This window comes from Corvus brachyrhynchos, unplaced genomic scaffold (assembly GCF_000691975.1).
Source record: "Corvus brachyrhynchos isolate BGI_N302 unplaced genomic scaffold, ASM69197v1 scaffold302, whole genome shotgun sequence".
NCBI classification, from domain to species: Eukaryota; Metazoa; Chordata; class Aves; order Passeriformes; family Corvidae; genus Corvus; species Corvus brachyrhynchos.
This window is the reverse complement of record NW_008237244.1, coordinates 4,666,887-4,684,098: the sequence shown is the minus strand read 5'-3', so window position 1 is coordinate 4,684,098 and position 17,212 is coordinate 4,666,887. Positions and strand designations below refer to the sequence as shown.

At 43.0% G+C, this 17,212-nt stretch overlaps 1 protein-coding gene across 2 annotated transcripts in view; it reads left to right on the top strand.

Moving 5' to 3' along the window:
• LOC103613015 (neural-cadherin) overlaps positions 1-17,212 on the top strand; it is a 41,656-nt gene that overhangs the window by 6,066 nt on the left and 18,378 nt on the right. For both annotated transcript variants that reach the window (XM_017730390.1, XM_017730391.1), the window contains exons 5-17: positions 388-637; positions 1,568-1,710; positions 2,050-2,222; positions 2,601-2,769; positions 4,459-4,629; positions 7,939-8,111; positions 8,236-8,403; positions 9,297-9,546; positions 10,767-10,894; positions 12,093-12,279; positions 12,419-12,562; positions 14,207-14,490; positions 15,422-17,039. In XM_017730390.1, the coding sequence (XP_017585879.1) occupies positions 388-637; positions 1,568-1,710; positions 2,050-2,222; positions 2,601-2,769; positions 4,459-4,629; positions 7,939-8,111; positions 8,236-8,403; positions 9,297-9,546; positions 10,767-10,894; positions 12,093-12,279; positions 12,419-12,562; positions 14,207-14,490; positions 15,422-17,039 (3,858 nt within the window). The remainder of the gene's footprint in view (positions 1-387; positions 638-1,567; positions 1,711-2,049; positions 2,223-2,600; positions 2,770-4,458; positions 4,630-7,938; positions 8,112-8,235; positions 8,404-9,296; positions 9,547-10,766; positions 10,895-12,092; positions 12,280-12,418; positions 12,563-14,206; positions 14,491-15,421; positions 17,040-17,212) is intronic.

Sequence of the window (17,212 nt, the reverse complement as noted above, 5' to 3'; positions counted from 1 at the left end):
GAAAGAGTGAGGAACCAGTTTATGACTGATAACGTTCAACCAATGTGCATACTAATTGTGTGCTAATTACCAGTGTTGAGTGCTATTTGTACAAAGCATTTTGTGCAGTATTGGGATCACAGCTCTCTTGCAAATTCACCTGGTTGCGATCACTCAGGCTGGGTTGGAGCAGAGAGAAGAGTTGTTTCGACTTTTCACTCCCAGCCTCCTGCTAAGTTCCCAGACTCTAACCACAAAAAAAACCCGAAAACACTTTTATGGATGAAACCGATTTAGGTGATGCCTGTTCTCAAAAACTAACAAAAAACCAGAGTTGACTTGTTAGGAAACAACATAATCAAACCTCCTTTGCAGTATGACTGTTCTGTTAAATATGTTCTCTAATAGTGCTTGCAACAGACTGCGACTCTGGCTCCAACTCTGAGATCTCTTACTTCATCCAGAGCACTGATTTTTCCATCACACGTCACGGGGTCATCAATTCTAACCAGAGGCTGAACTTTGAGCGAGCAAACCATATGTACGAGTTTGTGGTGATAGCTGTCGATAAAGGACATCCCCCTCGGACAGGGACGGCGTCCGTGCGCATCCGAATGGCCAACGTCAATGACGAGGCTCCTGTCTTCTCCCAGCCCGTGTAAGGCACCTTGAACACCTGCTTTGGTTTTAAAAGATGCTGTTCATACGTGTAACCTTACTAGCACTTGGCTAAATGGTCACTTGTTTAGTGCCACTGTAAGTACCAGTGAAATTGAAGGGTAATTTCTGTATAGAAAGGTTTTAGGAGTTGAACTTTCATTTCTAGATTGTATATTAAAAAAAATACATCAGTTGTGATACCAGTGTATCGACTTCATAGAGAGAGAACAGAATGAATCAAAGACCTGTCTATACAGGGGATGATTTTGACCGCATTGACTCCTAGGTCTCAAAGTGATTATCCATGTATAAATAGATGACAGATAAATATGGTAGTTAGCAAACACTAAAACTTAATTTTAGCATCAACAGATTGAATTGTAAGCTAATTTCATGAGTCCCTGCTTGTTTAAGATGCCTTTTTTCTTTCCTGTCCCTGATCAATACGATTTCTATTCTTTGCACAATTTTGAAGTATGAACATGTCTTAAATACAAAACATACATATATTTATTTACAAAATTAAATACTTTTTTACATTCACCTCTGTAGTATCTGATGCTTTCCATTAATATATAGGGACATCAGAAACACTGCTTGGCAGATACTAGTCCTTTTTCTCAACTTTAGGAGATATATGATCCTGTTTTACAGTACAATGTATTATGGTGCATATTATTATGCTCCAAAAAGATCCTTTGAAATTATGCATACCAAAAGTACAGCATTACAATCCTAAAATAAGTACCCTATGCTGAACAAAGAAGACCAAAGTCCTGTCTTAAACCAATGGAAGATTCCATGGTTGCGTTCCCAAAGCTTTAAAACAAAAACATCCATAATGAATTCATAATCTTCCCTGATGGTTAACATGGTGATGGTTATTCTGGTACTTTGTATGCTGCCATTGCTCCCTTATGTCCATCAGCTACAGGACTTTCCTTTCGGAAGATGCTGGTCCCAGCACCTTGGTGGCTACTGTTCGGGCAGAGGACCCTGACGGAGATGGGCTACTTTATCTGATTACAGGAGGCAATGAGGAGGGCAACTTTGAGCTGGATAGCCAGAAAGGTAAGGTTTTAGAACACAGTTATTCACTGTCTAATCTTTACTGACTCTGCTCCACTTGTATGTCAAAAACCATAAGAAAGCACCATATCTATATAATCTGCAAACGGGGGTGCTTTGTATCAGTGAGGATTAGTTTTTTGATATGATGGTTGTTCTTCAACTATCAGCCACAACTTGGGATCCTGGTCCAAGGCTGTGCAGACTAAGATGTCAGATTCCTGTGCTTTGCAACCAAAATACAAACTGAGCCAGCAATACAGTGACAGAGAAATGTGATGCTCACTTGATGTTGTGGTTTACACAGTAAATTAACATGACACTTTATGCTTCCAAATTCAGGTATCATTAAACTCCGCAGAAACCCACCGCCCAGCCTGAAAGGGCCACAGTACACCCTGAATGTCACTGCGATAGATGACAATGCCTCAGGGGGACCCACTCCTCTCAGCAGTTTTGCTGAGGTTATTGTAGGAGTTAACGACGTTAATAACAACAAGCCTGTCTTTAGAGAGGTAAGATGTCTTTCTGCAGATATTCTTGATGTCTTTCTGCAGATATTCTTTTCCCATCTTTTCCCATCTGTAACTGGGGTTATAGAGTCTCCATGCTACTGGTGATTGCTGGTGGGCTGAAGGGTCTGTGTGTGCAGAGCAGAATGAACTTGTAAGTGGACAGTAGTCAGCTTTCTCCATACGGGAAATGTAAAGTCTTCATTCTCCTTTTTCCTTCCTCTCCCTTAGAGATTGATTTCTTTGTGTGCATAAGTAATAGTAGTGATTTTCTTACAAGCTTTTCTCAGACCTGCTGGAAAAAATGTTGACACTATTGACACTGCAAATTCACGTGACTCTGTGTAATATTTAGGGTCGGATGTTTGGGTGTATTTTTAGTGCGCTTACTACAGTGGCAGCACCTGGGTTCTGGAGAATCAGCCTCCAGGCACGCACGTGCTACAGGTAGAAGCCTATGATGCAGACCTCGGCATCAATGGAGAGGTGAAGTATGGGCTCATGCACCGAGATGGAGCTTCCCTAGGCTTCAGCATTGACCCAGACACAGGTCAGTAGCTTCAGATTACTGAGGAAAAATGACAATGACATTGTATTGTAATGAAAATGCTGCTGTATCAGTGTGTCCATGTGGGCTCATGCTTTAACAATATAACTGCAGGGTTAGCTGTGACAGTTTATAGAATAAACACTGGAAAATGCTCAGGGTATGTAGATAGCCATACACATAGATTAGAATAAATGAAGGTTGTAGGGATTCAGATCATAGAAGCAATAGAATGGTTTGGGTTGGAAGAGACCTGAAACATCATCTAGTTCAAACAGCCCTGCTGTGGGCAGGGACACCTCCACTAGACCAGGTTGCTCAATGCCCCGTCCAACCTGGCCTTGAGCACTTCCAGGGATGGGGCATCCACAGCTTCCCTGGGCAACTTGTGTTGAGCAGTGTCTTACCACCCTCACAGTAAAGAATTTCTTCCTGATCTAAAGCTGTTGTCCCTCAGTTTAAAGCCATTACCACTTGTCCTATAACTACATGCCTACAGACTCTCTCCAGCTCTTGTGTAGGCTGCCTTTAGGTACTGGAAGGTGCTGTGAGGTCTTCCTGGAACTTTCTCTTCTCCAGGCTGAAAAATCCCAACTCAGTCTGTCTTCACAGGAGAGGTGTTTCAACCCTCTGATCATCTTCATATCCCTCCTCTGGATTCACTCCAACAGATCCACATCCTTATACTGGGGGCCCCAAATGCAAATTAAACAGGGAAACGAACCCCTGTACAATAAGAAGATAAAATTGTGTTCTGTATCACCTTCCTATTTGGATCAAGGGTAGCTATAAAAATGCAGAGCAGAAAGTGTGATTTTTACAGGTTAAGTTTATTCTTCCCTACAATGTGGCCACAGTTTATTTCTCATCTCATGCACAAATAGGAGATCCAGTGCACTGCGGACAAAACCCTCATACCAGAATAGGGCAAAGATGTCTTCATGTATGATTTATTTCAAATTAAGATGTTATATAGTTGGTGATGTTTCTATAGTCAAAACAGGAAAATGGGATATTGCTATGTCTGGGACTGTGCAGGAGACTGGAAGGGACTACAACAGAGCTGACGAACTCTGAGCATAGTAGAGAAATAGGTCTAGAAGTGGCCTCAAGAAGGCCAGTTTAAAATCTGCTAACCAGAAGAAAATAGCTGAGGCAGGGAGAGACTTGATTAGTACAGAGGAAAACCCAAAGATTTGAAGAAAATTGTTTGATTTATCCACTGTAAGTTTTTACCCAATTTTAATCTGTTGAATGAGGCAACCTCCATCTCCTGTAGTAGAAGTTACTTTGGTCACATCACTGGTGTCTTCTGTGGTGTCACTCTTCCTCGAAGTAATAATAAGCTGATTCAGTTACTTGGAATACCACTGGAGTAAACCTAGAGAGGCCCTTCAATAAGGAGAAAGTCCTTCTGTGCTCCATAAGCGATGAGATAACAAGGTACTCAGACTGAGCTTCTTATCAGGGCAGCAGGAAAAAAGCAGCATGTGACATATGAGGAGAGGAGAGAGGGGAGACCTGGAGATGGTCTAGTCCAAGACATGCATTGCAGGGGCGGTGAGGACCAGCCTTGACGGTTGTGTAGCATGTGGTCAGAGCTCCCTTTTGCACAGGAGATGTGCAGATTCCTCTCTGCAAATTCAGTCCTGAGGCTGTGACACGCAGAACAGGAGGTATCTATGTTTCCAGGAGTCATCACCACCACGCAGACTTTCGACCGGGAGCAGCAGAGGGAATACACACTGTCTGTTACTGCCACTGACCAGGCGCAGGAGCCGCTGATCGGCGTGTGCCAGGTCACCGTCCTCATCGCCGATGTCAACGACAACGATCCCAAGTTTGAGAACAGTCGCTATCAGTGTGAGTGTTACTTAACTGCCTGTCCCAGTACTGACACATGAACCTGGTTAGAAGGTTATTCCTTGTAACAATGGTCAGTTCTTTAGGTGACCAATCTTCCTTTTTTGCCCACTAAGCCAATTACTGTTTAACTCATCATCAGGAGAAATGTGCAGAATTAACCAGTCCTCTTTAGTCATTGCAGTTCTCTTAAAAACATTGACATCCTTCACTCCTACAGATGAGGCTGATCTGATCCCTTCTCTTTGCAGTTTTCTCTGCCCAGCTTTTTTCCACACTGAATTTTTATTTGATGTCCCAAAACAAAACATGACATCCTAGCTGGGAATTCATCAACCCTGACTAAAAGTACAATTGTCATCTGTGTCTCTGTAGCACAGCACCTCTGTTTGAATAGACTGAAGTGGCATTTATGTCTTGTCAAACAGCACAAAATCCTTGGTTTCTAGGCTGCCTTTGGCTGGGAGCCAATGCCTGCTGTATCTGTCCTGCTGAGCTAGCTTTTCCCATTTGCCCTGGTGACATTCCCTTTTTCATCCCCACATGATATGCTTTATATCAGTCTTTTGTTTAATTTGACTTGATGCTTCTCCAGTAGAATCCTGCATTTCGTTACACTTGGACTCTCTACATTTAATGTCATCCACAAGTCATGAGCATAATCTCTAATTGTTGGACTGGAACAGGTCCTTCCTGCATAATTGCCTGAAAATGGAAAAAAAAAATTGTTGCTGATGCATCTGCCAACAACTTCATTTTGGAGTTTTTTGCCACTTGTGTGGAAATGTCATGCAGGGCAAAGCAGTGAACAATGCCTTATTAAAATGAAGATGGCTTATAAGTAAATCGTCTTTAACATCACAGAGGCCAGCACTTCAAAAGGATTCAAAAATAGGTTGGATGCTTATATTTTAGGACTTTAACGAGAAGTGAGCTGCTGGGAAATAGGCTAAAAATACATCCACACTTCAGAATTATGCCCAAGGACAGAAAGAAAATTGTGTTGCACCTTTTAAAGTATCTTGTAGTGACTAACTCTAAGTGCCAAATTGGTTAAAATGTGTAGATTTGGAATAGTGCTTTCTACAGTCCTACCAGTATCTTCTGCAAACCTGGCCAAAGCAGCACTGAGAAATGGAGTAGAAATGATCCCTCTGGAGAGAAATATTTTTGAGCAGAGCAGAAAAATCCCTGAGGTAAAGGTAATGTTTGTGCAAAGATGAACCTTTCTATTCTACCATCACACATGTCCTTCAGGTGAAACTGCCCAGGATTTTTGTTTTTCAAAAGCTGTGCAGCTGAGAGGTTGCATTTGTAATTGTGGTGGCTTCAGCACTTCTGAGGAACAGGCAGATTTTTTTCTTTTTTCATGAACACAGGGTACCAGCAAAAGTTCTGAAACAAAGGCAGCTCTTTGAGATGGCAAAACTGCAGATAATGAGGTCACGTTATGCCTAGCACTTTCCCAGCATCTCTACATAAGTAATCAATGCTTGAACGTCACAGAATTAAAAATAGCTTCTTCCCCAGATAAAGATCAAATGCCATTAGTTATAGGTTTCTATTCATCCTGGAAAGTGCTGGTTCTTTACTCTCAGCACTAGGATGTTTGTCAAATCCCTGATTTAGCCATGCATCTTATCATCTGCCTGCAAAACAGACATTAAAGAAATGCTTAACTCCCTGTGGTACGGATGGTGCAGTAAATGTTAACGTTGTGTCAGCAGCAAGAAAAGCACACGAAATGAGATAGTACAGCCCTTCCCTGCTTTTTTTCTTACAGTGCAATTTAACAGAATTTGACTAGTAAAGGCAGCATAAATACACACAAAAAGCATAAACACAAAAAAGGGGTATTTTACAGTGTTTTTAGCAATTAATTCAATTTTCATTAATCTGTCTTAGTGCTGGTAAATCTCTTTTGAGATTAGCTTTGTCTATTACTGACACACCAAAGACATCCTGGACAATTAAATGACACAGGGGTGAGTGAAGCCAATTAAATCTCAAATTATTGTTCATGGAGCAAGTGGTTGTTGTGATTTAAAGTTGTACTGCTCCACTGCTACAGACTGTCGACATTAAGGGAGCAGACTAAGTCAGAAAACATGACCACTCCATAGGTAGTATGCAGTTCTGATTATCTTACCTCAAAAATGCTAAAGGAGATACATACATGGGAGATCAAAGATGTGAAATAGTTTCTGAACAAGACATGAATTAATAGACTGACTGGATTGCCTAAACCCAACTGCAACAGCCTTCCCACTGTCAGAGCCATTTTAATACACTGAGCTGATGGAACTTTAGTGCAAGGAAACAGCTCAAAAGTACAATCAGGCAAGCACACATAGCTACTTGGAAGAGGAATTGGGACTGGATGGCTGAGGACAGAGGGAAGAGCTGGACCAAAAATCAGTGCAATGTAAAGATGAGTGTGGAAGAAAGGCAGCTGACAGGGATGCGGCAGCTTCATATAGAGCTGTGCCTTGCAGAGTGAAGGGGAGCAGGAAATGACTGCTCATGATTTCCCCTCATTTTGTTGGTGTCCCTTCCAGAAACCAGGCTTTAGGAAGACCAAATTTATTACTCTTCTGTGCAGTAGGCTCTTCAAATGCCTGACTCTGCCACCAGATTTTTAGATCACAATTATCCAAGCAGGTTCAAAGAAGGACTGGTCTGTCTAGAACTATGGGCAGAAAGACACGACCTCTGTCACAGGTGTATCTCTGGGAACAGGGAGTGAAACCTAAGGAAAGGGATATACATAAAATTATCATTGCCCTTGCCCTGGATAGCTTCTCCAAAACACTGGGGTGTTGGAGGCATCTTCGCTGTGACCTGAGTCTTTATGCTTTGCAATTACCTAGTGCCTCCCGCTGGCAGTGCTGCCGGCACCATTCATATTCAAGATTAATTCAATTCACACAGAATTCCCTTTGATGCCAACCTGCTTTTATCATCAGCTGAGCCCAGCAGGCTGGGCTGTGATCCAAAGCAGTGGGCATGTAAGCAGCTGTGGGGTTTGCCAGCGCCGCTGTGGAGAGGCACAAGTGCTGGCAGCAGCAGCGTCAGTAAATCTGCATCGCCAGCAGCTCACTTAACAACCCAGCATGGCAGGGGCGAGGGAAGGGGAAGCTAAAAGAGGACTATAGACACTGTTGGTGGCAATACTTTATAACCTGTCTCAGTACAGAAATGTTTAATCTCCCATGAAGGGAACAATGATGTTTTACAGGGATGTTTCTTTACACATACAGCCTGATAAACCAGAGCAGACCTGCTGATAATACCTTTGTCTTTTCAAAGACTTCCTTAGTGAAGACACTCCAGTGGGGACGAGCTTCCTCAGAGTTGCAGCTCACGACAGTGACCAGGGTGTGAATGCTGCTGTCACATACTCAATGTTAGAGCATCAACTGGAATACTTCCAGATCAACCCCAGCACAGGCTGGGTGTATGTGAATTGCCCGCTACCCCAGGTAATGTGAGGCTCTGCTTGGAACAGAGCAACATCCCACCCTTCTAACCCATTGCAGAGGGTTAATTGCAATCTCGTGGTTTGTACAAAATGGTTTTCGAGCATCCTCTGTGTTTGTTTTGTAGACAATGCGCATTAGCCGCTATATTGTGGCGAGAGATGGCGGGAACAGAAGCAGCACCGTGGAGCTGACGGTGACTGTCACTAGTGCACTGAGCCAGCCACCCCGGTGGGAGCAGAGCACATACTGGGTAACCATCCCCGAAAACACCATTCGTGACACCAAGATTGTGGTATGTTAGAAGCGTGATTACTTCCCTCCCTCTTCATTTCCACTTCTTCCTCTGTTGTGCTCTGTCTCTAAGCCAGAAGTACGCGGATGCCCGCTCTGCAGCCTTACTGCGTTGCACTGTTCCCTTGTGAGCCTTCACTGCTGAGTTTGTCAGGCGTACCTGCCACGGAATAGGCTGGCATTTCAGCTGGCAACAGTTTTCCCAGTGAATTCTTACATGAATGGCCCTCAAGGTGTGCTTCCACAGGAGCAAGACTTGTGCGCTGCCCGATTGGGAAATCCTTGAGTGTTCCCACCAAGAGCCGGCTCCTCACTCCTCCATCCTCAGTGGGCTGTGCTACCTGTTTGTGTTTTTCTTACAGCTTTTCTCCGTTTAGCATGGGAACATGGAGTGATATAGTTTGCTTTGGGCTCTTCCAACTCAAACCAATTCCTTTTTAACCCATACAGACTTAGTCTTTAAGGACAGTGCCTTCCATATATTGCCACATAATTCCTGCCTTTCTCCTCCTGCATGTAATATTTGAGCACTTGCAAACAATTTAGGGTTTGTTTTTATTTTCTGTAACTTTCTGGGTAAAATGTACAACTCAGTGGAGAAATGGTCTCCTTATGGATCAGTTTTGCTTTGGAAGGAGGAGAGAGAAGGGATTTCCTTTAGCTGTGCTGCAGTTCTGGCTTGGCACATTTACAGGCAGGTAGCATCATACCTAGATATTGTAAAATAAAACTCAGCTCTGTAAACTGTTCCTATTTTGTCTGTTACCCAAGTCGTACAGGCATGTATGTTCTTGGAGAACATACATGTGTGCATGTTTCTGCCATCAAACTCAACACGTAACACTTGCAACCCCGAGCTTCATGAATATATGTGGTGGCTCTTTTCTTCTTCAGACCATCAAAGCCACATCCCCTCTTGGTGATCCCAGGGTTACGTATAATCTGGAGGAGGGTCAAGTTCCAGAGACTAACATGCCAGTTCGTTTCTATCTGAAGCCAAACAGAGCTGATGGATCTGCTTCTCTTCTAGTCGCTGAACCACTTGACTTTGAGACAACTAAGTTTTTCACCCTGACAGTCCGGGCACAAAACGTAGCAATGACTCCTTTAGCTTCCTTTGCCACTGTTTGTGTGAATGTAACAGGTAAGCTTTGCTGCTGTTCAGAACAATATTCTTGTTACTTTTAGTATAATGCCATGAATTAAGATAACATCTATTAAATGCCAAGCCACCTCAGAATGCTTCGTACACTTCTATACTGTAAAAAGTTGTGCAGTCATTAAAAAGGTCTGAGACAATTCCTAAGTACAGCTATCAAATGTGGAGATGTGATAGTGCAAAATGCACTGTCTGAATGTTTAGGCAGCAGTAGTGCCTGGTTCTGTAAAGGTAATTAGAAAGATTTTCTTTCAAAAGGAAGAGAAATATAGTAAATGTTCCCAAGCTATTGAAAGGAGATGAGTATTACTGGAAATAGTCTGTGCTGTAGGAAGAGAAACAGCCCAGATAGGCTGGGTTTATGTTGGATATCTGTTCAGGGTTTTTTGTTCCATTCAGAATTTTCCATTTCACACTGAGATTTAAACTATAGAAATGAAAGGGTCCGTATGATAGGTGCAATTTTCAAAAATTTGATCCAACCCTCCTTATCGTAGGATGTTTTCATAAGGTTCTGTTCCTGTAGATCCGTATAAAACTATAAATCTGATATTAATCCCTGCTTTTTGCAGGATTAGTGGAGTTACTTTTGCTGGGCAGACATTTAGATGAAAATATGAGTAAGTGAAGTCTCCAGCAAAAAAATTTGTCTTGCCCACCACCATGGAAATGAGAATGGGGTAGTAATTTGAAAGGGATTCCAACTTTCTTCCTTCACTTTATCACAGCACTGTCCTGTCTTTCACAATCTACCAATGCAAAACCCTTTCAGGCTGTAAAGCAGGGTCTGAACCTTGTTGGAGGTTATGGATCCTGTCCCCAAAGGTTTTTCCTATAGTGCAGTTATTGGTACTAGAATTTGGCAGAAACTTCATTCTGCTCACAAGAAAAAATCCTTTTAGAGTAACTTAGCTGTGGATGAAAGCCCTCCTGGTCCTGGCATTCATGGACTAAGTATCTCTCTGGTCAAATCATTAGCCAGTATCTCAGTTGAGATTAGGCCACTGTCTCCCAGTGTCTATAAAATGCCTCCTGACTGCTACCCCGAGAATGGGAAAACCCAAAGCAGAATTGCTTCTTGCTATAAACAATGTAAGTTCTTCCTCCAAGCAAAATACAACTGTGAGGGGGGGAAAAAACCCCACAGGAGACAAAGAAGTCTTTAAATATTTTCTTACCATGATCCTCATCACCTCCTTTTTCAGATGTCAATGATAATGTTCCATTCTTCATGTCTTCTAACTATGAGGTGTCTGTGCCAGAAGGAGCTGATGTTGGCACGTCGGTGGTTCAGGTGTTAGCTATGGACTTGGATTCCGGCCTACACGGAGAGGTTTGACCTTATGTCCAATTCTTTTCCTCACAATACTCAAGTTGTAGTATTGTAGTTAGTGAGAATGTGCAGTCAGCAGATGGCAGGGTAATGAGCCACCAGCACTTCTTACAGCACTTGTCAAGCATTTGTCTATCTTAGGCCTGATGTGCATAACATGGGATGCAGGCAGAGAAGATGCTCCTCTTGATCTCAGGGTCCTGCATCATGGCAGCTCGTCCTGATCCAGCAACCACAGCAAAGCACTGCTGCATGATTCTCAGGGTTGCTCCCATGACGAGACAAGTGGATGTGGCTGCAAGACATGTTTTCAAACTCTTGCCTCTTCAACTCAGTTTTTAATTGACCATCAGTGATTATTGTCAGTTATTAACAGCCGTTTAAATATGGTCTAACCATCATTGGTTTAACCAACATTTGACCATCATAGTAATAATGACCCAATCCTAGGAAAAAGCAGAATTCTGACAGAAATTACTCATTTTCTTTGCATTTTCCTGAGCCATTTCTAAAAATCCTACTAGCTCTTCTGTGAATAAACTCTAGCTAGTGGAGATCTGCTGTTCTGGAGCTGTCATTTTGCAGCTTCTGACGAGCCACCTGTGTGGTAGAACAGCTTGGTGGTGCTTGTGGCATGACTTGGGGGTGGGGATGGAAATGGGGGTTTTTTCAGAGAACGAAGGGAAAATTATTAAAGGGAAAAATGTGAACAGCTTTCATTGGTGGGTGGAGGTTTTCATTTATTCAGTCATGTTGAACAGGATCCAAATTATTAGCTTTTTTTTTTGTTTGTTTGTTTGCTTGGTTTTTTTTTTTTGGTGATCAGAAGCACAGTGGGTTACTAGAAGGTGAGGAGACACCAGGGAAAATGCCAGTCCATACATTTTCTCTCCTGTTATTCATGATCTTTCCTAACTGCTCCTACTGGCCACTGTTGGAGATAAGATAAGACCGCTGTTGGACTTGATGTGCCTTGATATCACTGGTACAGATGTTCTTCTGTTTGAGAATTCTGCACTTTTAATATCAAAATGAACAAAATACTTAGAAAAATTATGTTCAGATGATTTGTTTTCCCTCAGAGTGTTGCTACTTTGCAGGCAGAACCAGGAGGCTACTGAGGAAGGGGCAGGTCACAACACTTGGACATACAAATGAAAATTGAAAAGGTAACCTCTTTTAACTATTTCCTTTTTAGGTTCACTACTTAATATTAAAAGATGCTAACAAGGATTACCAGTTCTTCACCATTGAACCTGAGACAGGAATTATTTCCACCCAGGCATCTTTTGACAGAGAGAAAAGAGCCTCTTACTTGATTGAAGTTCAGTCTCAGGACTCATCAGAATCTGCTAGACCTGGTGTTCACGGGCAAACCAACACAGGTAAAACTAAGAAGGAATTCTATATTGGGCTCTTTAACTTTCATAGGCTTGGCAGGTTATGTGAGCTGTTTGGAATAATACAAGGTATTCCACCTCTGCCATTTCTGCTCTGCATGTTCCTCCTGCATCTCCTTCTTAGACACAGCCTACATAAGGATTTTTGTCAGCGATGTGAATGACAACTCTCCGGCATTTCCTCGGTCAGTGTATGAGGTCAGCATAGACGAGGACAGGGATGTTGGAAGTCCTGTTGTGACAGCAACAGCAGATGATCAAGATGAGGGTGAGTGGACCCTGCATGTCTTTTAAAGTCCTTTTAGTGTTAACATGTGCTTGTGTGTAGGGCTACTTCATGGACAAACAATTCTGTGCATTCAGGAGACAATTACACATTTCAAGCATTTGAAAGTGAGGAGAGAAGTTTTGGGCACATGTGAACATTTTCTTTAGTTAGGTGCTCAGGTCTGTAGTGCAAAGGTTAAGATAGTTGGGAATCTCTTTGGGGCAGAATGAAATCACCTGGAATCACAACACTGATGTAACTTCACACGCACGCTTTCCTGAGCACATGCTTGCTTTTTGCTGACTCCTGTGCTTTCTAGATCTCCCTAGGAGTCAGTTTTATTTACCACTATTGTAAGAAAATCAAAAGTGTGCTTTTTGGTGGGTTAGTGGGTTGAATATGCTTGTGTAAGAATCTGACAAACAGTGAAAAATGTGGGATGATATGGCCAGAAATAAAATCAGGAAGAAAGGGAAAGTCAGACCTTCTGTTTGGCCTCACACTGATACCAGCTCTGATGGTGTGAAGCTGCCCCTACAGTGTGGTGAGAACAGGTGGGCTGAGCCAGTCCAACAGCATGTACCAGTCAGTCTCTGTCTTGCTTTTTTGCTACTTTCGTGAGCTGGTCCAGCTCAACTTGCTCAAGAGAAACAAACCTGTTGAATAAAAGAAGGCAAGCTGGTGACAGAGCCCAGATGAGAACCAGAGGGACGTGTTGCTGGGAGCAGGTGAGAGCTGGCCATTCCTTTCAGTGGCAGTGCTGCAATGCCTGTGCCTCTTAGTGCCCATGAGGGAGGTGTAAAGAGGCCATTTGAAACCAGCTGCTGCACTTGGGAGAATTTGACAAAAGCTACTAGCAAGTGATGCTCAAACTCTTGCTGCAAAGGCATTCAAGTCCTTCCAAGCACTAATGTTGAGCACAGTCTTTTCACTTTCTAGCTGTCCAAGTTGCTCTAGTCTTCTCATCTACAGCTGACTCACAACTTAAAAAGCTGAATGCTCTTTTTACTCCTAGCAGTTCACCTATTTAATTTGGGAAATGACTTTGTATACTGGAATGCAATGTCATGTATTTTTTAGCTTTCAAAATAAGTAAACAGGGAACACTAAACTATTTGTTGCTGTTCCTAAAAGTTTTGCAGCAATCAAACAACTGCTGTTGTGCAGGTGGAATGTTCTGAGATGAATTCTTGCTCAAAATAGAGGACATCTGTTATATTTTAGCACCACCCAGTGGTTTAAAAGAAGTTAAGGAATATTGGCATTTGAAATGAGAGGCTTAGGAAACATAGAGTAAAAGTAGCTTCTAGTATTTTCATAGTATGTCGCTTTTTTATTATTGGCAAATGAATGCTCAGTAATTTCGAGGCACACAATTCCTCCATTATTAATCAACAGGCCCTTGTCCATGTCTGTAAATTATACTTGTAAATATAAATGCAGACCTAGCCTCCCATCTATCATACACAAACCCTTCAAATGACATACACGGATCATTCTGTGTATGTTTCCACGTTTTACCTCACACACACACACTGTAACAGTCTGGGAAAATAAGGTATCTCTTGGATACATGTCTCTTGTGCATATCTGGATTGAGCATTCATAGAGTGAACAGTCAACAATTGTTTCTTTCTCTTATAGGTGCAAATGCCAAACTAAGGTATCAGATCACTTCAGGAAATGTGAAGGGGGTTTTTGACGTGGAACCTGAGACTGGAACTGTCTTCATTGCTCAGCCTCTGGATTATGAACAAGAACAACATTATGAGCTCCGGCTTGTAGCTTCTGATGGAAAATGGGAAAACCACACTCTTATCATCATCAATGTTGTCAATAAGAACGATGAAGCACCAGTCTTCACTCAGAATGAATACCAGGGCAGTGTCTTGGAGGAGCTCACAGATCTGCCTGTACTTGTCCTAAAGGTAAAGCAGTTTCCATGAAGCAGAACAAAACCTGGCTTTGTGTTCAGCTCAATCCCATCCATTCACACAAATCCAAAAGTAGTTTATTTTGGGTGGGTGAGGGCTGGTATTAGGACTTAGCTAGCAACTGTCTATAAAGAATAGAATAAAGCAAGCCTGCTAATTTTGCGTGGTGGACTTGCTCTCTTTACCAGCATAAATAACAGTTGGATTTGATGATCTTAAGGGTCTTTTCCAAACTGATTCTAAAATTATGTGATTCTAAATATAGAAAAATATGATGACTTTCCTTTACAAAGAGGATTTGGCACATTTTTAGTAACTGTATAAGCACAGAATGGTTGGCATGCGTACTTCATGCATGTAATGGTTAAATTTATACTACCAAATAAACATTACCAGAAATTGTTCTTTGACTCCAGCTCAGTCATCTTCACTGTTTTGTTGTTAGAGCAGTAGGCCCAACTAGCAATCTCCCAAACAATCCCTGGATGCAAATCAGTATCTGGGATTTCTCTCTGGCCTGTGCTGATCATCAGCTTGGATGTATGGCCTGTTTTCACAGCATTCTGTTCACTCAGAGAGGATCAGCCTGTGCTTGCCTTTGTGTTCCAGCTCCAAAGAATTTCACAAGAAATATTTGCTCAGCAGGACTGTTATTATTTTCACTTGATTCTTCCTACAGTTTTTTCCTTTTTCCAAAGTATACTGGGAAGTAGAATATATTAGTCTGTCAAAACGTCCTCTTTGTTTCTCTAGGCTGTGCATGATGTTTATTGAAAGAGTACTTAAATGACTCAAACCAATAGACACTTGCTGTTAAAATGCATGCTGTTCATTTAGCCTGCACTGTATCAGCTGCCATCAATAAGAGAACAGTGATTTCCCCTTTTCTTTGACATAAACACTTGCCTGCTCTGCCTTGTTCCAGGTTTCTGCAACAGATCCAGACCAGGCGGCAGATCAAAATGCCATTATCTATTCCCTGCATGGGCAGGGGGCCAGCAGCGAATTCAGCATCAATGAGAACACAGGTGAGATCAGCGCACATAAAAGGTTAGACCGTGAGAAGCGATCAACGTGGCGCTTTCTCGTTCTTGCAACGGATGAGGGCGGAGAGGGACTGACCGGCTTTGCAGATGTGATCATAGAAGTGAGGGACGTGAATGACAATGCACCCCTTTTCCTCTGTGTGTCGGATGGCTGCTTCACAGGCCACATCCCCGAGGACTCTCCGGCTGACACGCCTATCATGGAAATGACAGCAGTGGACCTTGATGACCCAAAAGCTGGTGTAAATGCTGTGCTAACATACAGCATCATTCAGAATGTCAAAAACAAAATTAATTTGAACTTGTTCTCAATTGATTCAGTTAGTGGCACCATCTCTACGGTGCTTGGGTCCCTGGATCGGGAGAAGGAAGACAAGTACCTAGTGGTGGTTGAGGCCAGAGATGGAGGAGGGGACACTGGGACAGGCACAGCCACTATTTTGGTGACTGACGTAAATGATCATGCTCCAGTCTTCCTGCAAAGGATTTACACAGCATTTGTCTCTGAGAATGCAAGTATTAACTCTGAGGTGGTGGTGGTGTCTGCTGTGGACAGAGATGAGGGAGAAAATGCCATGATGACATTCAGCATCATTGATGGGGACAATGACCACAAGTTCTCCATAGAGACAGATGAAGTCAACAACTGTGGGTTTATCCGACTACGCAAACGGATTGACTTTGAGAAGCCTCATGAGAGGGTATTCAATTTGACTGTGAAAGCAGAGGACATGGATTTCTTCAGCATCGCTCACTGTGTGATCTATGTGGAGGACTCGAATGATCATGCTCCTGTCTTCTATCCTCAGTTCTATGAAGTGGCTGCACTGGGGGAGGATGTACCAGTTGGCACCAAAGTTATTCAGGTTTCTGCTGTTGACTTGGACTCTGGCCTGAATGGAAGGTTTTCGTTCCACCTGCTAAACAAGTCTGATCCAAGTGGGCAGTTCTCTTTGGCTAGTGATGGATGGCTGATGGTTGCAGGATTGCTGGATCATGAGACAGTGACACAGTACCAACTCATTGTCATTGCCACTGATATGGGGCAGCCCCCTCTGACTGGCAGTGCCACTGTTTCAGTGACTCTGCAGGATGTAAATGACAATGGGCCAGAGTTTGAGGCACATTATAACCCAGTGGTCTGGGAAAACACAGCATCTCCACAGGTTGTCCAAATGAATGAGACCTCCACACTGCTGTACGCCAAGGACCGAGACACTGCTGCGAATGGAGCACCTTTCTCCTTTCGCCTTCTCAGTGATTTCGATGGCCTGAGCAGCTTCAGCTTGCAGGACTTCCACAACGGAAGTGCCATGCTCACCGCACTGCATACCTTTGACAGGGAAGTGCACAAGGCGTTCTACCTACCCATCCTGATCACAGACAGTGGGATCCCACCCATGAGCTCCACCAACACACTAACCGTGAACATCGGGGACCAAAATGACCACCCGCATTCTGCTGGCTACATGGAATGTCTCATTTACAGCTATGATGGTAAATCTCTCCCTGATGTTTGCTTCCAAGTGTGACATAAGGTCAAAAGAGGCAGCTGTGAGTTTCACAGGAGGACTCTGTCCTGTTCCACGTAAGCTGTTAGTAAAGGTGCTGCTGAAGTTTGCTTAAACCCCAACAGAGAGCAGTAGGTATGTGGGGCGCAGGACTCTGGG